This window comes from Grammomys surdaster, unplaced genomic scaffold (assembly GCF_004785775.1).
Source record: "Grammomys surdaster isolate TR1022 unplaced genomic scaffold, NIH_TR_1.0 125630, whole genome shotgun sequence".
Lineage (NCBI taxonomy): Eukaryota > Metazoa > Chordata > Mammalia > Rodentia > Muridae > Grammomys > Grammomys surdaster.
In genome coordinates, this window is record NW_021620469.1 from 1,968,094 (window position 1) to 1,992,657 (window position 24,564).

At 50.5% G+C, this 24,564-nt stretch overlaps 3 protein-coding genes across 4 annotated transcripts in view; 2 read left to right on the forward strand and 1 right to left on the reverse strand.

Moving 5' to 3' along the window:
* Positions 1–1,120: 1,120 nt before the first annotated feature.
* Tm9sf1 (transmembrane 9 superfamily member 1) lies at positions 1,121–9,167 on the forward strand. Its single transcript, XM_028787421.1, has 6 exons — positions 1,121–1,560; positions 1,985–2,346; positions 3,322–3,943; positions 4,198–4,383; positions 6,959–7,232; positions 8,497–9,167. Exons 2-6 carry the CDS (start codon positions 2,002–2,004, stop codon positions 8,888–8,890), a joined length of 1,821 nt encoding a protein of 606 aa, XP_028643254.1. The 5' UTR covers positions 1,121–1,560; positions 1,985–2,001; the 3' UTR covers positions 8,891–9,167.
* Positions 9,168–9,463: 296 nt separating this feature from the next.
* Ipo4 (importin 4) lies at positions 9,464–19,203 on the forward strand. Its single transcript, XM_028787359.1, has 30 exons — positions 9,464–9,603; positions 9,685–9,771; positions 9,924–10,003; positions 10,089–10,130; positions 10,542–10,671; positions 10,758–10,937; positions 11,200–11,265; positions 11,367–11,468; positions 11,556–11,639; positions 11,844–12,008; positions 12,595–12,648; positions 12,798–12,907; positions 13,381–13,489; positions 13,652–13,781; positions 13,973–14,086; positions 14,190–14,303; positions 14,500–14,620; positions 14,792–14,903; positions 15,014–15,132; positions 15,511–15,588; positions 15,669–15,726; positions 15,811–15,916; positions 15,997–16,190; positions 16,342–16,389; positions 16,751–16,876; positions 16,990–17,198; positions 17,315–17,447; positions 17,534–17,638; positions 18,704–18,773; positions 18,877–19,203. Exons 1-30 carry the CDS (start codon positions 9,535–9,537, stop codon positions 19,005–19,007), a joined length of 3,246 nt encoding a protein of 1,081 aa, XP_028643192.1. The 5' UTR covers positions 9,464–9,534; the 3' UTR covers positions 19,008–19,203.
* A 199-nt stretch (positions 19,204–19,402) lies between these two features.
* The window catches only part of Rec8 (REC8 meiotic recombination protein), an 8,159-nt gene continuing 2,997 nt past the window's right edge, over positions 19,403–24,564 (reverse strand). For both annotated transcript variants that reach the window (XM_028787387.1, XM_028787389.1), the window contains 14 exons: positions 23,088–23,172; positions 22,475–22,554; positions 22,190–22,325; positions 22,041–22,113; positions 21,875–21,966; positions 21,566–21,615; positions 21,185–21,322; positions 20,819–20,885; positions 20,564–20,730; positions 20,391–20,439; positions 20,003–20,069; positions 19,785–19,904; positions 19,607–19,713; positions 19,403–19,522 (listed from right to left, as the gene is read on the reverse strand). In XM_028787387.1, the coding sequence (XP_028643220.1) occupies positions 19,437–19,522; positions 19,607–19,713; positions 19,785–19,904; positions 20,003–20,069; positions 20,391–20,439; positions 20,564–20,730; positions 20,819–20,885; positions 21,185–21,322; positions 21,566–21,615; positions 21,875–21,966; positions 22,041–22,113; positions 22,190–22,325; positions 22,475–22,554; positions 23,088–23,172 (1,317 nt within the window). In that variant the 3' untranslated portion in view covers positions 19,403–19,436. The remainder of the gene's footprint in view (positions 19,523–19,606; positions 19,714–19,784; positions 19,905–20,002; positions 20,070–20,390; positions 20,440–20,563; positions 20,731–20,818; positions 20,886–21,184; positions 21,323–21,565; positions 21,616–21,874; positions 21,967–22,040; positions 22,114–22,189; positions 22,326–22,474; positions 22,555–23,087; positions 23,173–24,564) is intronic.

The window sequence follows — 24,564 nt, forward strand, 5'->3', positions numbered from 1 at the left end:
CTCTTCCTGAGGTACTGCCTGTTCAACAATCCTTCCAGTAGCAGTTTGAAAACTGGTCCTGGGGAAAGGTGGGTCGGAGACTAGCAAGATGGTTGACATGAAAGAGTATGGGGCCTCTACATTAAGAAAATGATGGAAAGCAAATATAGAAAGATAATCAGAAAACATATCAAGAGAGCTTGCGATTTGAGAGGTGCTAACAGAAGCTCTGACTTCTGGCTTCACTGGGTAGGTCATCAGAAGGTAACTCCAAAGCATCTTAAGTTATCCGTAACCACAAAACTCAGTCAGGCCTGCCTCAGAAATGCAAGCCTTGCACATTTGCAGTCCCAGCTACTCACGCAAAAGATGCAGGAATATTGCTTCAGCTGGAATTCCAAGGCCAGCCAGGCAAGACTGTCCCGAGGAGGACAAAGGGGACAAAACAAAAGCCATTGTATCTGACTCAACCCCAACTTCCTAGAATCTCACTGCTTCAGGACAGTGGGTGGATCAGAAAATAATAGTCGTAGGACTGGGGGAAAGAATGGCTACTTGTGATATTTTTTAGTACTTGCTTCCCCTAGGACAGAAAACTTTTAAGTCAGCTTCCTCCCGTTTGTTCCCATATTCCCATGTTTCCAAGTGAAAGTCACTGCTCAGAGGGAATCCTGGAATCTGGGAATCCCTCAGAACGGTTGAACCAGACAAAAGTAAACGTTTTCGAAGTAACTTGCAAAATTAGGGAGAAGCCCAAACGTCCCACAGACATACTTAGGAACAAAATGACGGAAGTGAGGTAAGGTGGTGTGTACCTGTAAGCTCTGAAACTCTGAAGGCTCTGAAGGCGGAGACTCAAAAGACCCCGAATTCGGGTCTGCAGGGATTCCAGATTTAAAAACAAAACAAAAACCTACTTCCTATCAAACACCGCGCTGTCAACCCGCGCAAATTGTGGTGTGAAATGGCAAACTGTAGGTGCACCTCGCCCAGCTCCCGCATGCTTGTTGCCAACCATGACCGGTCTGTGCCTCCAGAACGCGTCGGAGGGGCATCCTTACCAAGGTGTTCGAGCCCACAGGTCCCTGGCCTGGGAACGCGGCACAAAGCCCCGCCCCGCCCAGGTTAGGGACAACTTTCCGCGTCAGGGCCGACCTCAGCAGCCGGGGGTGGGTCCCGCCTTTACCCGGCCGCGCTCCCGCTAACCAGCTGTCTCTCTCCAACCTAGGGAGGACGGCCCAGCCCGCGCGAGACCCGGTAGGAAGCCGCCCGCGACAAGCCAGCGAGCATCGCGGAGTTCCTGGCTCAGGAGAGGAGCCTTCCCGCCTTCCCGGAGCTGAGGTCCCCGTCGGCGAAGGCGGAAGTGGTAAGACTGACGTGTCCGGGCTGCGGTGCTGCTCGCCGGGACGACCACGGGCATCGGTCGGTGGCTCGGGGAGCGAGCTTCCTGGTTTCCGTAGCGGGGCAGGATCGCGGGCGAACCAGAGCTCTTCGGGGAGCATTAGAACGAGCCGAGTGCGGACGCCGGCGACGTGGCAGCAGCCGCGGCAATCAGGCGCAGCAGCGGACAACCCGGAGGAGGTCCGTCGTCAGGTCCTCGCCAAGCCTACCGCTCCGGCGCCGCTGTCTGGAAGACCCGGGCAGAAGCCCAAGGGCAGCTACGGGGCCCTGTGAGGCCACTGGCGCCTCTTTGGCCAGCCGGTACCTCGCAGTGAGGACCCCGGAGCTGCGGCGGGTGCCCCTTCCGGAGCAGCGAGCCCGCCGGGGGTTGCTATAGAAACGGGTTGGCACGCGCAGCCCCGGGCGGGGGAGGCCTAGAGGCGTGAACCCTAGGTTGGGAGTACTATTGAGTACACGACAAGCCCCGTCTTTGGGATAGAAGTCCTCTGGTGTGGGGATCGGGAGGCCAATGGGAGGAGGTGGAACCAATGGGCACTTGAGAGATCAGACCCGGGGCAGCATGATTTGATTCCTAGTTTCTGTAACCACGGGATTCCCCCAACAGGTTCTGCTGCCTTAAGGATGACAGTCGTAGGGTACCCTCGAAGTTGGAGCTGCCACTGTTTGTCAATCCTGATACTGTTGCTGGGCATGGGCCATGGGCCATGGGTGGAAGGTGTCACACACTACAAGCCCGGCGACCCCGTCATTCTATATGTCAACAAAGTGGGACCCTACCATAACCCTCAGGAAACTTACCACTACTATCAGCTTCCCGTCTGCTGTCCTGAGAAGATCCGCCACAAAAGTCTTAGTTTGGGTGAAGTACTGGATGGGGACCGAATGGCCGAATCTTTGTACGAAATCCGCTTTCGGGAGAATGTGGAGAAGAGAATTCTGTGCCACATGCAGCTCAGTTCTGCACAGGTCAGCTCTCCACATTAGTTATCACTTAGTCCCCCTTGCCAGGGACTTAGGGTGCCTTGCATCTGGGGAATTATGTTTGGATTCCAACCACAACCCAGTGTAGATGCTTAGATGCTCCAGACTGACTTAGATGTTCCAAACTGACTTTTCAAGATTACATGGATACAGAGATGCAGAACTGAGATTAGAGCCTGAGGCTCCTCGATGTCAGTAATGAGTCCCGGACTCCTGTGCCAGTCTCTTTCCTTCCATGCATACCCCTGGCTCTTTCATGACTTCTTTACTTTCTAGCCTTCCCTCTTACTTTTTTTTCTTTAGCAAATTTTGGAACTTCTTAATTCCAGTCTTTTTATACTTTGCTCCATTTATTTTTCTGGGACTTTATCCTGGCAAAGACATACTTGTTCTTTTTTGGGCTAATATACCAGAGTCAGTGAGTTTCAATGGGAAAGAGTTTTGTACCTAGATTCTTTGGCAGTCTATAAAGACATTTTATTTGGTTGGTTTGGGGTTTGTTCTTGTTTTGTTTCATTGCTGAGATAAGGTCTTGTTATGTAGCCCAGGCTGGCCTCAAATCCAATATTAGCCTTCTGAGTTCAGGTATAACAAGGATGTCCTATATCAAATCTCCACCCACCCACCAAGACAGGGTTTCTCTGTGTAACTGGAACTCACTCTGTAGACTAGGATGGCCTTGAACTCCAAGATCTACCTGCCTCTGCCTCCCTAGTCCTGGGACTAAAGGTGTGCACCACTTTAGCCCAGCTTGGAAATAATTTTGATTGTCACAATTCTGTGGTACTATTGATGTGTAGTGGGTAGGGATCCAGGATGCCAAGCCCTGCAATGCACAGATCACTATCTCCCTACAACAACACAGAATTATCCAAACCAAAATAAGAGTCCTGAGTTTTTGAAACACTGTTTTAACTCGGAGAGGCTTTGTGTAACCGACTCCTGGCTTGTTCTCTATAGGTGGAGCAGCTGCGCCAGGCCATTGAGGAATTGTATTACTTTGAGTTTGTGGTAGATGACTTGCCAATCCGTGGTTTTGTGGGCTACATGGAAGAGAGTGGCTTCTTGCCACATAGCCACAAGATAGGCCTCTGGACACATTTGGACTTCCACCTAGAATTCCATGGAGATCGAATTATATTTGCCAATGTTTCGGTTCGGGATGTCAAGCCCCACAGCTTGGATGGGCTAAGGTCTGATGAATTATTGGGCCTTACTCACACTTACAGTGTGCGCTGGTCTGAGACGTCGGTGGAGCATCGGAGTGATAGGCGCCGAGGTGATGACGGTGGTTTCTTTCCTCGAACCCTGGAGATCCATTGGTTGTCCATCATCAACTCCATGGTGCTTGTGTTTTTACTGGTGGGTTTTGTGGCTGTTATTCTAATGCGTGTGCTTCGAAATGACCTGGCTCGGTACAACCTAGATGAAGAGACCAGCTCTGGAGGCTCTAGTGATGACTTTGACCAGGGTGATAATGGCTGGAAAATTATCCATACAGATGTCTTCCGCTTCCCTCCATACCGTGGTCTGCTCTGTGCTGTGCTTGGTGTGGGCGCCCAGTTCCTGGCCCTTGGCACTGGTGAGGGGATATGATTTGCTCTCAGAGGGTAGCAGATAGGTTATTAGAAAAGTTCAGTGGATTTTCTCTTCTGTTCAAGGTGAGAGATAGACCTAAGGGAATTGGTAGCTCTCGTGAAGATGTGTGTGGGTTTTCTTGACTCTAGTAGAACTAGTAAAATCACTTGAGGACCTGGGTTAAGGGGTATGATTTCTCTGGCATCAAGAAGAGATGTAGGTGAGACCTAACTTGATCTTTCCACTACTACCTTATAGGCATTATTGTTATGGCATTGCTGGGCATGTTCAATGTGCACCGGCATGGAGCCATTAACTCAGCAGCAATTTTGTTGTATGCCCTGACCTGCTGCATCTCTGGCTACGTATCGAGCCACTTCTACCGGCAAATTGGAGGCGAGCGTTGGGTATGGAACATCATTCTCACCACCAGTCTCTTCTCTGGTGAGAACTTCCCCCTTTTATTGTGGGTCTGCCTAGACTTAGTAACTAAGAACACATCATGGGTCCTGGGACAGAATCACAGTACAGGGACCATAGAATTTTTTTTTCTTTTTAGGTTTTTTTTTTTTTTTTTTTTTTTCCTGAGACAGGGTTTCTCTGTATAGCCGTGGCTGTCCTGGAACTCACTCTATAGACCAGGCTGGCCTCGAACTCAGAAATCCCTGCCTCTTGCCTCCCAAATGCTGGGACTAAAGGCATGCGCCACCACTGCCCAGCTAGAATTTTTTAACACTTACGTTTATGAGTATTTTGCCTGCATGTGCATATAACACATATGCAACATGTGCATCATTGTACAATACATACAGTCCCTATGGAAGCCAGAAGTTGTTGGATCCCCTGGACCTGGAGTTACAGATGGTTATGAGCCACCATGTGGGTGCTGGGAGCTGAACCCTGGTCCTCAGTAAAAACAGCAAGTGCTTTTAACCACTGAGCTTTTGCTCCAGCCCCCTGGGTAGGGATGGGAGTACAGGCGGGGGTTAGGGTTCAAAACAATCCATCAAAAAAATACCTATTTCTTTATCTTATTATTTTTTTTTTTAGACAGGATCTTGACCTATGTAGTTCAGGCTGTCTTTGAATTTATGATCCTCCAGCTTAACCTCTTGAGTATTGTGACTATACCCCAGAAAAATATATATTTCTGTTTGAATACTTTAAATTTAAGTACTGGAAAGTGGCTATACACTGTGGTTAGCATTTCATATGTCCTCTTAGTTAATCTTCACAGTCGCCATGTGACATAGGTAATAGAGTTCCCATTGTACCAGATGAGGAAACTAAACTAAGACAGGGTCACTGTAGAGCCCATGTGAGCCTTTAACTTTGTTCTAGTCTTGCCCCAGCCTCCCCAGTTGGTTCTGGGGTTATCATGCATATCACCATGCCTGGGCTTCAACCATTTGTGTGTGTGTGTGTATGCTCAAGTGCTTGTGCAAATGTGCAATTGTAAGTGTGGAAACCAGAGGGTAGCCTCAAGTGTAATTCCTCAGACACTGTCGGCCTATTTTGAGAAAAGATCTCTCTCTAGCCAAGTAGTCAAGACTAGGCTGCTTAGCTGACACACTTCTGTGATGTCTCCACTGCTCCAGTGCTGAGATTACAAGAATGAGAGCCAGGCATGGTAGAGCACACCTTTAATCCCAGCACTCAAGAGGCAAGCACATCTCTCTGAATTCCAGGTCACCCTGGTCTACACCTTGAGTTCTAGGACAGTCAGGGTTACATAGACTCTGTCTCAAAAAAAAAAATAAAAAAAGAAAAAAAAAGAAAGGAAGGAAGGAAGGAAGAAAGAAAAAGAAAAAAGAAAAAAGGGCATGAGCCACTATTCCTAGTTTTCTTCAGGTGGATCTGGGAATTGAACCTAGGTCCTCATGACTGTAAGGAAACATTTAACCAACTGAGCCATCAGTTCCTCAGATATTGTTTAAATAATTTGGTATGTGTACATTCGTACACGTGTACACTTGTGTGGGTGCTGTGTATTCATGTGCATTTGGAATGCTGAGGTGAGTATCAGGTCTTCCTCAGTAGCTCACCTTACCTCTTGAGTGAGGGTGTCTCACTGAAGTTGGAGCTCATTGAATCAACTAGACCGATAGCTGGGGAGCCGCAAGCATCCTCCTGTCTTTTGCCTTCTGTCTACTGTGATTATGAGCTCTGGCCACCAATCTGACTTATTTTTCTTGTTTGTTTTTAAATGGGAATGCTGGGGCCTCGACTCAGGTCCTCACACTTTCGTGGGGGAATGGCTTTACTAACTGAACCATTTCCTCAACCCTCCTAAATAGCATTCTTGAATTTATTTTTTTTGATACTCTTTTTTTTTTTTTTTAAAGATTTATTTATTTTTATGAATGTGAGTACACAGTTGCTGTGATCAGACACACCAGAAGAGGGCATCAGATCCCATTACAGATGGTTGTGAGCCACCATGTGGTTGCTGGGATTTGAACTCAGGACCTCTGGAAGTGCAGTCGGTGCTCTTAACCACTGAGCCATCTCTCCAGCCCTTTGATACTCTTTATTTTGGAGATACGTTCATTCTGACCTTCAAGCCAGTTTGCCTTTTCAGAGACAGTAGTAGTCTATATTCTGAACTTTGTTATTTCCAATCTGATGTATTTGACTTAAATCCCATCCCATTTATATTTGAATCATGGCTTTCTGATAACAGGTCCTTAACACAAATTACTGTTTTATGCTAGGAATTATCAGTGCCATTGCAAGACAGGTTTCTGTAGGCAGGTGGATTTGTATCACTCTTGGACCATAATGACACAACTGTCTTAGTTCTTGATGGCATTGGGTTGGGGAATAGGGTGTTTGAAAAATAGAGAACAAAGAACAATGAGCTATAAAAGGGTCACGGCAAATTCAATCGGCTCTGGCCATCTGGGAGCATAGATGGGCCCTGTAAGTGGCAGGCTACTTCATCCCTTTCCCCTTTAGGTCCAGTCAGAGTGGGGTGTCACGGGGATGTTGCTCCTACTGCTGACCCTCCCTCCTGCAGTGCCTTTCTTCCTGACTTGGAGTGTGGTGAACTCAGTACACTGGGCCAATGGTTCGACACAGGCTCTGCCAGCCACAACCATCCTGCTGCTTCTGACAGTTTGGCTGCTGGTAGGCTTTCCTCTCACTGTCATTGGAGGCATCTTCGGGAAGAACAACGCTAGTCCCTTTGATGCACCTTGTCGCACGAAGAATATCGCCCGGGAGATCCCACCCCAACCCTGGTACAAGTCTACTGTAATCCACATGACTGTTGGTGGCTTCCTGCCTTTCAGGTATCCTCACTTTATACCATGGCCATCCACTCTGGGCAGTTTTGGTTTGGTTTTGGACACGAGAGGGGTTTTTGTTTATTTTGTTTTGTTTTGTTTTTTATTTTGTTTTCTTTTTTGAGGCAGTCTCATAAGGCTCATGGGCACTTGGAGGGTAGAGGTAGGTGGATCTCTAAATCTGTGGTCAGCCTGGTTTACAGAATTCCAGGGTACAGAGAAACCCTGTCTTGAAAAACCAAAAAGGAAAAAAAGAAAAAAACGTTAAAGTTGTCCTGCCTTGAGTGCTTAGACACAGGCCACCACACCTTGCCTTCAGCAGTATTTTGATTCACCTTTGCCTTTCCCGCTCTCTCAATACCATAACCCAGTATTAGTCCTCAGCTCCGCCAAAGCTCATTGAATGGTTCTCACTGTCTAATCGGGAATGAACTTCAGCTAGTTCAGGTATGAGTGATTCACTGTGAAGCTCTTTGACTCAGTAAACTGAAAGAGTAATCAAGTGGGCTTTAAGCCTTGTATCGGAGCCTATAGAACCTGATTCTCTTTAATGTTTATAGGCAGGGAGAGCTTAAGACCTGTTTGTTTTCTCGTTCAGTTTGTTACATACTTTTTTTTTTTTTTTTTTTTTTTGGTTTTTCGAGACAGGGTTTCTCTGTGTAGCCCTGGCTGTCCTGGAACTCACTCTGTAGACCAGGCTAACCTCAAACTCAGAAATCCACCTGTCTCTACCTCCCAAGTACTGGGATTAAAGGTGTGCGCCACCACCAGCTTGTTACATACCTTTTAAACAATACAAAAAGTAAACAATACAGTATCTGCCCCCCCCCACACACACACACCCTTTTCTTTCTTTACTACCATTTTGTAGTACTGGAATGTGCTTAGGGCTTCATGCACCATTTGGCATGAGCCACATCCCACCCCTTTTTTTTAAACCTTTCATTTTGAGACAGTCTTAAGTTTTCCAGGCTGGCCTTGAACTTGTTTTATAACCCGGATTGACTTTGAACTTGGCAATCCTCCTGGCTCAGCCTCCCAAATAGTAGTAGTATAGATGTATGTCCCCTGGCCTAGTAAAGATCTCCGCTTTCAGCCTGTCAGGGGAGATGTTCATGAAACAAGAGCAACTAATAAACTAAACTAATAGCCAGAAGACTCCTCACGCTGCCTTAATCTCCACAGTGTGACATGGGAAGGTGCGACTCAGGACGCTGTGGCTGTGCACCGACCGCACTTTAATGATGTATTTTGTCTTTTCTCTCGACAGTGCCATCTCCGTGGAGCTGTACTACATCTTTGCCACAGTCTGGGGCCGGGAGCAGTACACGCTGTACGGCATCCTCTTCTTCGTCTTCGCCATCCTGCTGAGTGTGGGGGCCTGCATCTCCATTGCACTCACCTACTTCCAGCTGTCTGGGGAAGATTACCGCTGGTGGTGGCGATCTGTGCTAAGCGTGGGCTCCACTGGCCTCTTCATCTTCCTCTACTCAGTTTTCTACTACGCTCGGCGGTCCAACATGTCAGGGGCAGTACAAACAGTAGAGTTCTTCGGCTACTCTTTACTGACTGGTTATGTCTTCTTCCTGATGCTGGGTACCATCTCCTTTTTTTCTTCTTTAAAGTTCATCCGTTATATCTATGTTAACCTCAAGATGGACTGAGTCCCGAGTGGCAGAACTATGGCTCTCTCCTGCTTTCATCATGCTCCATTGATTTCACTTGATAGCTTCTCTTCCGACCGAATTGTGTGACGGCATTGTCGCCTTCCTTCCCTCTTTTACCCCTTGGACCTCCCTTCTTTAGAGAGGACTTGGAAATTAAAAATCTCTATTATATAAGGAATATATATATTTGAACTTTTTAAGTTGCCTTATGTTTTGGTCCTGATTTTTTTTCTTTTTACAATTAATAAAATAAAATTTGTTAAGAAAAAGGATCCTGTAGTTGGAAGTTTTGGTCTAGTTATAGAAACCCGAGGCCTGTTGTCAATGCACAGTTGCTTTGAAAACCCGAGTCCGCTACTGCCACACAAACTCTGGACTCTGGGAGCTCTCGGCACAGGGAACCCACGTTGCCGAGACTCTGTTTCTGAGGTTTAGCAAGTGCTCAACCAGACGGAAGCCCAGAATGGCTCCAGCCACCAGCTTTCTGCAGGAGTTTCTGAAGGGAAGCAAGCTGAATCACCCAGGCGACTGGAGAGACGCAGAGTAACGCCCTTTCCGCCGGAAGTTGCTGTCGGAGTCTCCACGTGCCGTTCCTCCCCCTCCCTACCCGGCCCTGTAGCGGCGGCGGCTAGGCAGCTGCCATGGATGCTGCGGGTCTGGAACAGATCCTGAAAGAGCTGCTGCTGCCGGACACCGAGCGCATCCGCCGGGTATGGGCAGGCCTGACCGGGCTAGGGGGATGGGGAGGCTGTGGGAAAGGCCCGCTCTTGACACCCCCAGCCTTCCATCAGGCTACGGAGCAGCTCCAGACCACCCTTCGGGACCCTGCTGCCTTGCCTGCGCTCTGCGACCTGCTGGCATCAGCGACCGACCCGCAGGCGAGTTACCTGCCCCTTCTTGCCGAAATTCTGAAATTTCTAAATGTGCCCCTGGTCCCGCCCCAGCCTCCGCCCCCTGCGGTTTTTATCTGTTCATCTTCTCGCTGCCTGTGATTCTCATTTGGCTGGCTACCCCCTTCTCGAAACCCTAGATCCGCCAGTTTGCAGCGGTCCTGACCCGCAGAAGGCTGAACAATCGCTGGCGACGCTTGGCACCTGAGCAGCGGGAGAGGTGGGCTAGATTTAGGATGGGAGGGGCCGGGCCTAGTCGACTTTTTGACAGTCCCAGTACCAAGCCTTTGCCACCTGTCTTCCAGCCTCAAGTCCCTGGTCCTGACAGCACTGCAGAAAGAGACAGAGTAAGTGTGGAGCACCCTGTCTCGGGGTCCTAACTGATTTGGGGCTGAGATACTCTCTGGGCTTAAACCTTCTTTTTCAGCCGAAGACTGGGACTTAGGGATCAGAGATTTAATTCAGGCCTAGAAGGTGGAGCCTGTGAAAACTAAAAATTTTGGGAATGGCTGAAAATGATCTGCTAAACAGATCGGGGAAACAAGACTGAATTCAGCCTGTCCAGTGGTGCTGAACAAGCCAGATCACAGCAACCCTCCTTCCTTCACCCCCAGCTGTCATCTTATGGGGCCTGCCTTAGGAAAGACTGTGCACATACCTGGATGCTTCTCTTTGGCCACTCCTTGGGCCCGGGGCATTGTTTGCAAGGGATGGGCGGTGAAAGGTGTTTAATGGATGAAGGAATCTCCTCTTTGTAGGCATTATGTGAGTGTCAGCTTGGCCCAGCTCTCAGCCACCATTTTTCGAAAGGAAGGTCTGCAAGGCTGGCCTCAGTTCATGAACCTTCTTCAGCACAGCACTCACAGTTCCCACAGCCCTGAGAAAGAGGTACTGGCATTGCCCTGTTGGCAGGAAGGAGGGACTAAGGCTGGATAGACCACGAGACCTTTTCTTATCCTCCTCCTCCTGGCCAGGTGGGACTTCTGCTGCTGAGCGTGGTAGTGTCTTCTCAGCCTGAGGCATTCCACGCCCACCAGCAGGAGCTTCTGCAGCTTCTCATTGAGACTCTCAGTGAAGTCAACTTCCCGGGAGTGCTCTTCTACTCCCTGCGTACTCTGACTGCCATAGCCCGCTACCTCAGACCGGATGATGTGGTAAGACATTGGCTGTCACACCTCAACCCCTGTCACTGACTGTATATCTCTTGGCTTCATGCCCTAGCTTTTAGAAGTTTTGGCCCAAGCTGCTTTAGAGTTTTATTCTGCCTTCTGTTCTTCTTAAGGGCTGAGGGGATAGTGTGCCAGCTGGGCCTGGCCAGCTCCTTAGAGGGTGTGCTATGAGGAAGCCTGCAGTTTCTGGCTTCTGGGATTAGGCTGCATGTGCTGTATGTGATTAAGCTCACCCCATGTCTTCTAGTCTCTCGCACGGATGTTGGTGCCCAAAGTTGTTACGGCACTGAGGACTCTGATCCCCTTAGATGAGGTAAGGACAGATGAGAGAGAGCTCCTTTTGGAAGAAAAATGGAGGCACACCCACCCTGATTCCCTAGAGGAGAGAGTACCCTGTGGCTTACCTATCCATAGGTAAAGGCCTGTGAGGCCCTGGAGGCCCTGGATGAAATGCTGGAGACAGAGTTGCCCATCATCACCCCCCACCTCTCTGAGGTCCTCACATTTTGCCTGGAGGTGAGCCTGGGGTGGGTGCTGCCCCTGCTTCTTGGTGTGCTGTTAAGTTTTCCTGCGTGTTTCTGATTCTTGTTAGTGTCTGTACAGGTGGCTAAGAATGTAGCCCTGGGCGAAACACTTCGTGTGCGTATTCTCTGCTGCCTCACTTTCTTGGTCAAAGTCAAAAGTAAAGTAAGTCCCCAGACGGGATATTTCCCCATCCCGCTGTCTCTGCCATTAGTCATATTTGTAGTCTTAGCCCTGCTCAAGTCCTGGCCCTGCCTTCTATTCCTGCCTAGGAGACTGGGAAGCTCTGGCTGGGCTCCTTGTGGTTGGGAAGATGGAAGTTTCTCATGAGCCTGTTCTATATGCTCAAGGATAGTCCTCCCCTCCTAGGCCTTGCTGAAGAACCGCCTCGTGCCTCCCTTGCTGCATGCCCTCTTCCCTATCATGGCTGCTGAGCCACCCATGGGCCAACTGGATCCTGAAGACCAAGATTCTGATGACGATGAGCTGGAGATTGGGCTGATGGGAGAGACTCCCAAGCACTTTGCTGTACAGGTGAGATATCGGCCTTGTCACTGGGACCAGATGCCTCAGAGAAACCCCTTAAGGGGAAGAAGTGCTTTCCATGGCTTCGGAGATTGCCATTTACTGTGGTGGGAAAGGAGTAGCCACACAGAGTGGTTCAGGCCATGGCAATCAGGAAACAAAACCAGAACCATTCACATTATGAAAGGAAGCAGAGAAGGGATATACAAAAAGGAGACAGGGCAAGATAGCTCCCATAAGGATGTGGCCCCGAACTAAGCTTTAGATTATTAACCCGTCAAGTGATTAACTCATCTTGAGGTCAGAGCCCTCCTGATCTAATTGTCTCTGAAAATGTCATCACAATCTCCTAAGCACTTCGCAGTCCAGTCAGGTTGATTACTAAAGTCAACCATTGCTCCCACATGACCTGGCAGACACCTATAAGCTCAGCTCCCAACACTTGGGAGGCTGAGGTGGAGTTGTAAGCTTTGGGCAGTCTGAGCCATCGTGTCTCACAAACATAGAAGCAGTCATCACAGGTGGATTATGGGCTGGACGTTAAATGAGGACAGGAGGTTAGAGGTGGAGTTACAGTGTACCTGAATTTCCTCAGGTTGTGGACATGCTGGCACTGCATCTTCCCCCTGAGAAGCTCTGTCCCCATGTGGTAAGTGAGACTCTCCTGCTCTTACTAGCCCTAGGTAGGTATAGTCCCTTAAAGCCAAGGACATCTGGGATAGATAGGTGAGATAGGCCTGGTGAGAGAAGGTAGCAGGCAGGCCCTCACTGGGCTCTCAATGTGCCGTGTACCCCTAGATGCCTATGCTGGAAGAAGCCTTGCGGAGTGAGGCCCCGTACCAGCGCAAAGCAGGGTTCCTGGTGTTAGCCGTACTATCTGATGGTGCTGGTGACCACATCAGGCAAAGGTATTCCGTTCCTGTCCCAGGGTGAGGCGAATCACATGGAGAGGATGGCTGTACATCCTCTGGCAGTCCTGGTACCCCAGTTTCAGCTTAACTGGTTTTATTGTTTGTTTGCTTGTTGGTTTGAGTCGGGGACTCTGTGTAGCCTTGACTTGTCTGGAATTTATAGAGAGCTGCCTATATCTGGCTCCTGAGTGCTGGGATTAAAGATGTGTATCACCACACCTGGGCCAGCCTTTTGTTTTGTTTTGTTTTGTTTTGTTTTTTAGTTTTCCAAGACAGGTTTCTTTAGGTAGCCTTGGCTGTCCTGGAATTCACTGTGTAGATCAGGCTGGCCTCAAACTTGGAGATGCCCCTGCCTCTGCCTCCCAAGTGCTGGGATTAAAAGTGTGTGCCACCACTACCACCATGGGGCTGAGACTAGGGTTCTACTGTCCTGTCCCTCAGACTTTGTTCTTCTGTCTTGCCCTATCCAGACTGCTATACCCACTGCTACAGATCGTGTGCAAGGGCCTGAATGACCCCTCACAGGTTGTTCGAAATGCTGCTCTGTTTGCCCTGGGCCAGTTTTCAGAGAACTTACAGGTCAGCAAAGCTAAATGCAGATGGCTACCCCGTGAGAGAACCTCCACCCCCAAGGCTGAGGACCCTTGTCCCTTAAACTCTCATCTCAGATGCTGTTGGTGCCATTGGCAGTGTGTGCTCCATAGGTAAGCCTGACCAGGGTCCTGCTTGCTTCTTCCCCAGCCCCATATCAGCAGCTATTCTGAGGAGGTGATGCCCCTGCTGCTTAACTACCTGAAGTCAGTGCCTATGGGAAACACGCACCACCTGGCCAAGGCCTGCTATGCTCTGGAGAACTTTGTGGAGAACCTAGGTAGTGATGGCTGCAGAGAGTACAGGGTAGGAGGGGAGCAACACATTAGCTAAAAGAGGCACAATGTGCATCTTCCTGAACTGCTTGGTGGGAACGAGGTGTGGGAGGGTCACATAGGCTGTCCGGCTAAAGGAGGTCAATTTTCTAAAGATTAGAGGCCTGAGTTGGTTAGTAAAGAAACGTTCCTATAGGCCCCAAAGTGCAGCCCTACATTCCGGAGCTTATGGAGTGCATGCTGCAGCCTTTGAAGAGCCCCAGCAAAGCCCGGACCAAGGAGCTAGCTGTGAGCGCCATCGGGGCCATTGGTGAGCAGAAGGACCAAGGAGCCAAAAGTGTGGATTCACCCAGGGTCTGTTAGGCAGACCCCAGTCCCTGCCATCTCTGATTGTGTTCTGTCTTGTCCTGCAGCCACAGCTGCCCAAGATTCCCTGCTGCCCTACTTCCCAACCGTCATGGAGCATATCCGGGGATTCTTGTTAACTGGCCATGAAGACCTTCATCTTGTGCAGATCCAGAGCCTGGGTGAGGCCAGTGTTATCTGATGTTTACCTGTTTACCTGACTTCTCCCAGGACAGTCGGGTGTCTTCCTTTGATGAAAAGGTGTTCTCCGTGTCATACCAGAGAGTAGGGTAGAATCCTGACCTCCATCTACTTGCCCTGCTTGATTTTCTGGTCTCTGTCCACACCTCAGTGCTGACTGAGCTCTTGCTCCCACAGAGACCCTGGGAGTGCTAGCACGAGCTCTAGGAGAGTCCATGAAGCCCCTGGCTGAGGAATGCTGTCAGCTGGGGCTAGGATTATGTATCCATGTGGATGACCCTGACGTGAGGCGCTGCACGTGAGTGCCCTTTCATCCTGCCCTGCCTCTCCCGCCCACTCATGAGATTGACAGTCCCCATCCCAGATACCAGTCCTTCAGTTTCCTAACCTACAGCTAGATTTCCTGGACTCTCCCATTTGTCTTGTCTATAGCAGGTAGCACCATATAGATTCTCTCTACCTTTATCAGGTACAGCCTGTTTGCAGCCTTATCAGGGTTAATGGGAGAGGGCTTGGGACCCTACCTGCCTCAGATTACCACGCTCATGCTGCTGTCGCTGCGTTCCACTGAGGGCATTGTGGTGAGCAGAGGATGGGTGTGCTGGGCCAGTTAGGCCAAGCTAGCCCTGTGGTGGGATTTATCTCCTGGTCCCACCTGAAGCAAAGTCCCCTACCTGCTCTCTTCAACTAGCCTCAGTATGATGGGATCAGCTCCTTCCTTCTGTTTGAAGATGACAGTGAAGCTGAAGAGGAGGAGGAACTCATGGATGAAGATATGGAAGAGGAGGAGGATGATTCTGAGATCTCGGGGTAGGAGGGGGTGCTCTTCTACCTAACAATGTAGATTTTGAGCCAGAGGGCATGGCACATGCCTTTAATTCCAGCACTCAGGAGGCAGAGGCAGCGGGATCTCTGAATTAAAGGCCAGCCTGGCTGAGCAGTGGTGGCGCACGCCTTTAATCCCAGCACTTGGGAGGCAGAGGCAGGCGGATTTCTGAGTTCAAGGCCAGCCTGGTCTACAGAGTGAGTTCCAGGACAGCCAGGGCTACACAGAGAAATCCTGTCTAGAAAAAAAAAACAAAAACCAACCAAACAACAAATAAGTAGACTTTGATTGTGGACATAGCCCCAGTGTTAGGTCTGCCCCCTGCTGGCAGTTGTCATTACTGCCTCCCCATCTTTCCCTAGGTATAGCGTGGAGAATGCCTTCTTTGATGAGAAAGAAGATACCTGCACTGCCCTGGGGGAGATCTCTATGAACACCAGGTGAGTGAGCAGCAGCCCTTCTGAGGTGCTGGGAACCACACCCAGGATCCCTTTCCCCACTGCCGTGTGTCTTTCCATAGTGTGGCCTTCCTTCCATTCATGGACGCCATCTTCGATGAAGTATACAAACTGCTGGAGGTAAGTTAACAGCGCCCTCATGCTCCTGTCAGGCTTGGTGTCACCTTGCACATGCCAGGCGTACACCTGTCCTCTTGGTTCCAGTGCCCTCATATGAACGTGCGGAAAGCAGCATATGAAGCTCTGGGACAGTTCTGCTGTGCACTGCATAAGGCCTCTCAGAAAAGCCCTTCCGTTCCCAACAGCACTGGTGAGGAGGAGACGCTAGCAGGCTGGGAGCCCTCGGGAGTGGCTGGGCCTGACCAGGGCTCCCACCAATTGTGTTTCCAGCTCTGCAGTCCTCCCTGGCTCGAGTGATACCATCTTACATGCAGGCAGTGAAAGTGGAAAGAGAGCGCCCTGTGGTGATGGCCGTGCTGGAGGCCCTGACAGGGGTGCTGCACACCTGTGGCAATCTCACCCTGCAGCCTCCTGGGCGTCTGAGTGAGCTCTGCAACATACTCAAGGCTGTGCTGCAGAAGAAGGTGAGCAGGGGAGGGGGAAGGGCAGCTGTGGGGAGAGGTGTCAGGCCCCAGGAGACTGCATTGTCAGGCTTTAAGTCCTCTGCCCTTCTCACCACCACTGTGGAAAGGGGAAGGCGAGGAGTCCAAGCTCAGCTGAATGTGTCTTCCACAGACAGCCTGTCAGGACGCTGAGGATGATGATGATGAAGATGATGACCAGGTGAGAGCTACAGATAAAAGTGGCCTGGACCATCTAGGTAGGCCCCATAGGGCCAGCAGTGGACAGTGCACCGAGCTTAGCCTGCAGGAGCTAGGGCTGCTAAGAGAAGCTGGTGATTTCCAGAGTGCCACCCTCATCCGAGAAGGGCAGTGAGGAGTTCAGAAGACAGGCAGGCACTGAGGCTGGGGCAGGATTGGGAGTGATAAATGAGGGCTATAAAAAAGCCAACCTGGAAATGGCTCAGCCTGGGAAACAAGGGTCGACAGCCCCAGAAGCATCTGCAGCCAGTGGAGTAGCAGGGTTGGGAGGTGTGTGGTCACAGAGCTGGCCCAGTGCTCTAGTGCTGTACTTGGCTCCACAGGCGGAATATGACGCCATGTTACTAGAGCATGCTGGAGAGGCCATCCCTGCCCTGGCAGCCGCAGCTGGAGGACATGCCTTCGCTCCTTTCTTTGCCACTTTCTTGCCATTATTGCTGTGTAAGACGGTGAGTGCTCTCCTCCAGCCCAACATTGTAGTCCACCTCCGTGTGCATGCAGTGCCTGCACCCTCCCTGCTCTGCCACCATGCCAATTTGTACTCCTTTAACCTCCCCTACAGAAACAGAGCTGTACAGTGGCAGAGAAGTCCTTTGCCGTGGGAACCCTGGCAGAGTCCATTCAGGGTCTAGGTGCCGCCTCAGCCCAGTTTGTGTCTCGGCTATTCCCTGTGCTATTAAACAGTGCCCGGGAAGCAGACCCCGAGGTGCGGAGCAATGCCATCTTTGGGCTGGGCGTACTTGCAGAGCATGGGGGATGCCCTGCTCGGGAGTATCCTATGCTTGCAGGGGGGAAATGGGGTTGGAAGTGAGCCCAGGGATTTGATGAGGTGCTGCTGCAGGGTGAAGTCCACCAATGTGTGTGTGTGTTCCTTAACTATGGACCAGCCACTTCCCTAAGCTACTGGGCCTCCTTTTGCCCCTCCTGGCAAGGGAGCGACATGATCGAGTTCGTGATAACATCTGTGGGGCTCTTGCCCGTCTGCTGATAGCCAATCCAACAGGAAAAACAGACCCCCAGGTAAAGGACGGGGCATCAGGCAGGGGTGGAGGCCAAGGATGGTAGAGGGGACAGGACATGTGGGCCTGAGACTTCCGTGTATCCAGGTGCTGGCTACCCTGTTACATGCCCTGCCCCTGAAGGAAGACATGGAGGAGTGGATCACTATAGGTCACCTCTTCAGCTTCGTGCACCAGAACAGCCCTGAGCAGGTAACCCTGCTGCTGGAACTAAGCCACCGGAGTGGTAGGCTCCAGTCTAAGGGACGGGCAGAGGAGATGTTACTTGTAACTGATGCATGGTGAATTTCAGGTTAATTTCTGGCATTCACTCTACAGGCCAGGCTGGCCTGGAACTCACAGAGACCTGCCTGTCTCCACCTCCCCAATGCTGGGATTAAAGGCTTGTGCCACCACTACCCAGCTGACACCCTTTACTTGTTTTCATTTTTCCTTCTTGAGACAGGGTCTCCTGCACCCCTGACTGGCCCAGCTTCTTACATAGCTGAGGATGGCCTTGAGGCCTCAGTCCTCCAGTCCCCTCCCTCTGTCTCCCAAGTGCTGGGATTACAGGCATGCATTACTATTCGTTACTATTTGTCACTTTTTAGCCGTGCTAGGGATCAGACCCGGGCTGCATGCCTGCTAGGCGAGCGCTTGTACCCGCTGAGCTAAGTCCTCAGCTGCTTCTTTTTCTTTTTGTCCACAGAGTTGACAAAGGTCTGATGCTATGTTTCTCTGGGGCTTCTTTGGTTCTTCTCTTGGGCTAAGCCAGTAGTCACAACTTTCCTAGGCTGATTTCCTAAGACAGGGAAGGAAACCATTCTCTAGGGAGCCCTGGATGCTGCTCACCAGCCACCATAGATTAGTCTGCTCTGGGAATGATCTTGTACATTCAAGCTGCCTAGCTTGGTACCTGTGCCCTGGGGTTCTTTTTTTCTTTTTTCCTTTTTTCCCCAGATCTGAGGACCGAACCCAGGGCCTTGTGCTTGCTAGGCAACGCTCTACCACTGAGCTAAATCCCCAACCCCCCCAGGATTCTTATATTACCTTTTGTCTTAGGTTTTTCGTGTGTGTTGGGGGAGTATTTGGATTTTGGTCTTGAAGCTGACATCTTTGGTTACACATCTTAATCTCTAAAAAGAGGTGGTTACCATGTTTCTTTATTCCGGTTGTGTTGCGTGTCAGTTCAGACAACCTCAGGTTTCTGTGCTTGGTTTCAACCACCTGCTCTAAGCCCGGCTGTCACTGCCTCAGTTGACCGGTCCTTTTCCATAGGTTGTGGATGTGGCTTCAGAGCTCCTGCGCATCTGCAGCCTGATCCTGCCAGACAACAGGGTCCCACCAGGTGAGGGTAAGGGAGAGTGGGGGCAAGCAGGGCTCAGCGAGCCTGGGCCAGTATGGGCATAGGAACCAGGTCCTTCATTAGGCCCTCTCTCTACTCTACCCAGACACCAAGGCGGCACTGCTGCTGCTCCTCACCGTCCTGGCCAAGCAGCATACCGACAGCTTCCACACAGCCCTGGGCTCTCTGCCAGATGATAAAGCTCGGGAATTACAGGCCATGCTGGGCCTCACTTAAGACTACAGGCTACAGCTGGGCCAGGGGGTCCGAAGACTGTCAGTCAGCCCTGGTCTAGTTCACCTTACCAAAGACTCTATCCATTGGAAGCCAACCGTGCTGTTTTAACAGGGGTGTCTCTGGGGCTGGATCTATTACAAGCAGAGCTGTGGCATCATACTATAATAAAGGCGGCTTGTCTTCTGCTTGGACACTAGCTCCCTGCGCAAAGGCTAGAGGTATGTGTTCAGAACTGAAACGGGTGGGAGGGGCTGGAGTGGTGCTGCAGTGAAGAGAGCATACTGTTCTTGCAGAAGACAGAGTGCAGTCCAGAGGACTTACTTGCACATCTGGCTGGCACACACACATAATTGAAAATTAAAAATAAACTTTAAAAAACAAACAAATAGGCAAAGTCCAGTAAGGCAGGATATGGTTTAATGAACTTGCTCAGGGGAATTTGGGTCCAGGATGAATCAGGAGGCGCCCATATGGCTTCTGTTGTTCCACAAGAAGGATCTTCTGTGCGGACAGCACTGGTCAGAAAAGAAGGCAGGTCACTGTAGTGTGCCATAGCAGTCTCTGGCCTGCCCGACCCACTTTCCTGTACCTACACTCACCCAAGAGCAGATAGAAGACCCGAGAAGCCAACTTTCGGGGGCTGAGAGGGGGCACCAGGCTGCTGAAGTCAGGCTCCCTGTTGGCCTGCAGCTCCAGTGCTACTGCCCTGCAGGGATAGAGGATTGTCAGCTGGGGTAACAGACTAGTCCCACCCCTAGAGGGAGCCCTCCCTGATACCTAAGCACAGCCTCGGAAGAGAGTAGTTCAGGCCTTGGGGGCATCTCCATGGGCACTTCAGGGAGTTCAGGCAGCATGGGCAGTGCAGGGGGCTCAGGCTGCCCCTCCTCAATCCAGGCCCTAGGAAACCAAAGGGAGCAGAGAGGGAGGCAGGCAGTCAGGACAGGGACAAAAGCAAGGCCACTTAGGGTGTGAGCTTGCACCACTAGGATGCTTACCACCGTTCTTCTGGGGGAATGAGGCTAGTACGAGACTTTTCCTCTTCCGCTGCTTCTAGGGAGAGCTCTGTTGAGGGAGAGAGCACTGAGGGAGCCTGCTTGCCTCTGAGGAATGGGGACCTTGTAGCCAGGCTAGAGATGTATTTCAGTGGTGAGGCATTGCCTGACAGGGCAAGGTCCGATGTTCAATCCCCAGGACTACAAAGCTCCCCTCAGATTTTGGAGCCTAGGTTAGACTTGTATAAAGTGGGAGTGCTGGAGAGTCACATCTATGCTTTCATATCCCGAATGCTCCCTCGGCGTTAGAAATAGCCTCATCAGCTGGGGTGCTAGCTTCCTGAGACTGGTTAGGACAGCCTCCATTCTCCCTTCCTGTACAAGTGCTCACCTGAAGACAGCATGAGGGGACCGCTGGGTTCCTGGGCCTCCCTCAGAACCTGCAGGTGAGAGAGTACCAGAGTGTCAGGGTCTCGGTCTGGAGAGCAAGTGGGTGCACATGAGGAGGAAGTCAGCTCACCAGGGCTGGGGGAGGGGGGGCTAGAGGGACAGTGGAGGTGTTACCTCAATCTCGCTCAGAGCTTCAGTCTTTCTTCTTTCTTCCTGGTCTGCCACTCTCTCTTCCTCCACTGTCTCTTCAGGCTCCAGGTGTGGTCTTTTTCTGAGCATTCCTGGGGGGACCTGGGCACAGTGGGTCCATAGAGCTCGTAGTTCTGGGGATAACCAGCCAGCTGACAACAAAGGAAATGGGTTTCAATCATAAGACTGAAGAGTCTAGGTTCTCAGGCTCCCACCTGCCCCAGTTGTCACCATTCTTACAGAGAGTTGGGGTTCTGAAGAGCTCTGCTGGGCTTGTGAACATCCTCTTGGGAGGCTGGACCACTGGCTGCAAGATGGTAGAAGGCCAATGGCCTTTTATGAGCGAGCCCCTTCTTCCTGCCCCTCCTTTGCTATACATTGTTCCCAGGGCCACTGCCCCTGTGTTCAGGCTCAAGACCTGCCCTACAGTGTTTGAGGCTAAAGGGCTAGGTAATAACCTGGTATCTGTGTATATGTAATCCCTCACACCCTCAGTTCTAGGAAACAGGGCCTTTTTTTTGTCAGTTTCCCATTGTTCTTAGGAATTCAGAAGTCCATCCAGACCTGCATCCCTCTATTCCTGAGGGAGACCTGGGCTGTACTCACATACTCCAAGCAGTGAGCCCCGGTCTGCATTTGTTCCTCAAATTTCTCCCGGGAGATCTGGGTCTCCTTGTCCCAGAATAATAGCTTGCGGCGGCGGCGGGGGCGCCGGTGAGGTGCCCTCTGAAGAGATGGGAGCCTCTTATGGAGGAGGGAAGGCAAGAGTCAGACTGTTCTCCCCTTTCCCAGAGGGCCCACCCACACTCTGCCTCTCCTCAGTTGTCTGGGGAAGAAGCGTGGGTAAGGTTCTTACTCAAGCTTACACCTACTGGGAAGTGAGGCCACACGATCTGGCATTGTACACTAGTAATGGCCCTGGGCTTCAGGGCAAGGGTATAGGAGGGGAAAATAAAAAGGAGGCAGCTTGGGGAAGAACCTACTCACCTCTGTACTTGGTGGGGCAGGCAGACGCAGCTCCTGAGGTGGGGTCACCTCTGCAACAATACCCATAAGCCCTCTCACTATTTTTTTTTAAGACAAAGTCTAGCGCTATAGCCTAAGCTGGCTTTGAGTTTATGGCAACTCTACCTCAGCCCAGCTTCTGGAGTGGTTGGGCTCCACACTAGACTAGCCTTCACTCTTACAGCGACCAGTCCAAGAAATCACCCAGTGCCTCTTTTAGAAGGTGAGGTACAGGCTTTTGTCTCTACTACTGTGCAAGTGTTCTCAAAGGACCCAGTGACAGACACTTACCAGTGAGGAGTGCTCCAGGCTCCCAGCCTGTCATCTTCTGTACCTCAGGAGGGAAGACCTGGCCTGGAAGTGGTTCTTGTATCCCTTCAACCCTGAGGGGAAATAGGCAGATAAGGAAACCCTTCCCAGCAGTGACCCCTTCCCTGGTCCAGGGTCCTGCTCTTACTGTGCAGGAGCTGGAGGCGTGAGTAGGGGGACCAAACCATCACCTTCCAGGGCCCGGGGTTCTTCCTTGGATTCTGCAGAGAGAATCAGATTAGGAGACAGAAGGACAGGGCACTGTCCGTTCCCAGGTTGGCAGTACAGGGGTCTGACCATCCAGTGGTGGTGAAGCCCTCCGCCGCCGGAGAAGCCTGCCTCTCTGCCGTTCCTCTAGGAGTATGGCATCATCTTCCTCTGCAATCAGCAGGTCTAAGTCCCCTCGACTGATCTCTGGGAGATCCTGCTCTCCCTACACAGAGAGGAAAAGAGTGGATTTTTGGAGTGTGAGCCTAAGGAAGCCCCTTGGGTCTATAGGGACAGAGTGGGGACATGGAAAGGAGGCAGAAACACAGGGGTGCAGTGAGACTGGATGAAGCCTGTGTTGAAGGGGAAGCTCACCTCAATCCGCAGCATGCGGATGGGCTCTGCCTCCTGTAGGGTGATGACCTCAGGGGACTGCACGGTGGCCAAGGTCCTGTCTAGAAGGGTAGGAAAGTCATTACCAGGCCTACTGCTTCTTTCTAAGTTGTTGGGACAAAGACATGGACCAAGAGCCGACCCAGGCAAGTTACCAGCAAATATTTTCTCGTTTTTGGGACAGGGTCTCACTATATAGCCCTGGCTATCTTGGTACTCATTCTGTAGACCAGGCTGGCCTCGAACTCAGATAAGCCTGCCTTTGCCTCCCCAGTGCTGGGACTAAATACATCACTAACATGTCTGGTTCTGCCTCCACTTTCTGAGTCCTGGGATTACTGGTGTCCACTTGGGACTTTTTTTTTTTTTTAAGTAAATGTCAAAATGATTTCCTTAACCAGTCTTAGCTGGCTTTGAACTCAGTATTTAAGCCAAGAATGTATTGTACTTGCGGTTTTCCCATCTCAGCTTCTCAAGGAAATGGGATTACAGATGTGGATCACTGGGGCAACTGGGCCTGGTTTTTTTTAAAGTGGTATTTTTTTCAGTCCTTGGGGATTCTGTGCCTTTCTATAGCAAGGTTCTGTCTGCTAACCAGGCTTTCTGGACTCTGGAGTGGCTTCAGGAAGTGTCTCCTTATGAATTTTCTTCGGGGTTGCAGCCTCTAAAAGGTGTCGAATCTTTGGGAAAAAATTGGGAACAAAAGATAGGTCTCAGCCTCAGTCCTCTGTGACTTCTCTTCAAACATTCAGTGCATACTGGACACCGATCTGGCAGTCTCTCTATTTTTTTATCTTGGAATTTTAGCTTTGTTTTTGAGACAGATCTTACTGTGTAGCCCAGGTTGGCCTAAAAAATTGTTTTTAATATTTTAATTATATATGTATGTTTGTATGCACCCTTGGAGGTCAGAAGAGGGCAATAGATGTTGGATCCTCAAAGCTGGAATTATAGGTAGCTGAAAGCTGGTAGTGAAGTCCTGACCTATGCAAGGCAGGACACACTTCGAACCACTGAGTCATGGCTCCAGCCCTGTTCTACTTAAACTTGACAGGTTTCCTCCCTGAGACTTTTTTTTGTTTTGTTTTGTTTTGTTTTTTTTTGTTTTTTTTTTCGAGACAAGGTTTCTCTGTGTAGCCCTGGCTGTCCTGGAACTCAGAAATCCGCCTGCTTCTGCCTCCCAAGTGCTGGGATTAAAGGCGTGCGCCACCACCGCCCGGCCCCTGAGACTTTTTAAAAAAAAAAAAATGTATTTATTTTATCTATTCGAGTGCTCTATCTGCATGTAAGTTACCATGTGGTTGCTGGGATTTGAACTCAGGACCACTGGAAAGGCACCCAGTGCTATTAACTGCTGAGTCATCTCTCCAGCCCTCTTTGAGACTCTTCAATTCTTATTTTAGCTTACATTACCACATCCAGTGTGAGTGTGTCTGTGTGTGATGTGTCTGTGTATATATGAGTGTATGCATGTTTTCCTTTAGAACTGGGAATCAAATCTAGGGCCTTGTGCATGTTAAGCTAATACTCTACCAGTGGGCTACACCTCCAGCCCTAATCCAAATGTTTGTGCCATTTGACAAAAGTACATCAGAGGCCACCACCACCTAGTGTCCCTCCTGCCCCTGCCCTAAGCTCACCCCCAAATTAGCCTTGTCAATTTGTGTTGTCATGGACAGAGAGACAAAGAGAAAAGATTCTTGGGTAGCTGGTGGTGGGAACAAACTTGTGTACAATAAATCAGTGAAAAGGATAAAGCAGGCTTAGTAAAGTCTTCAGAGTCCAAGAGTCATTGGCTTTGGGCTTCAAGTGGGATAAGGATTTCATGGAAAATGGTGGTATTTGCACTAAGTCTGGAAGGATGAGGAGGACCTGACTAGCAGAGAATGAATGGCCACTCCTACAGGGTTGGGACACTCATTTTCACAAGCAAAAAAAAGTAAACATGGCGCCTTTGGGACATGTGCAATGGGCTGCTGTTTGGGAGCTAAAGTGCCTAGAGAAGAGACCAGAATGGGGATGTGTACCCCTAAATCCAGGTACCAAGACCAGAATGGGGATGTGCACCCCTA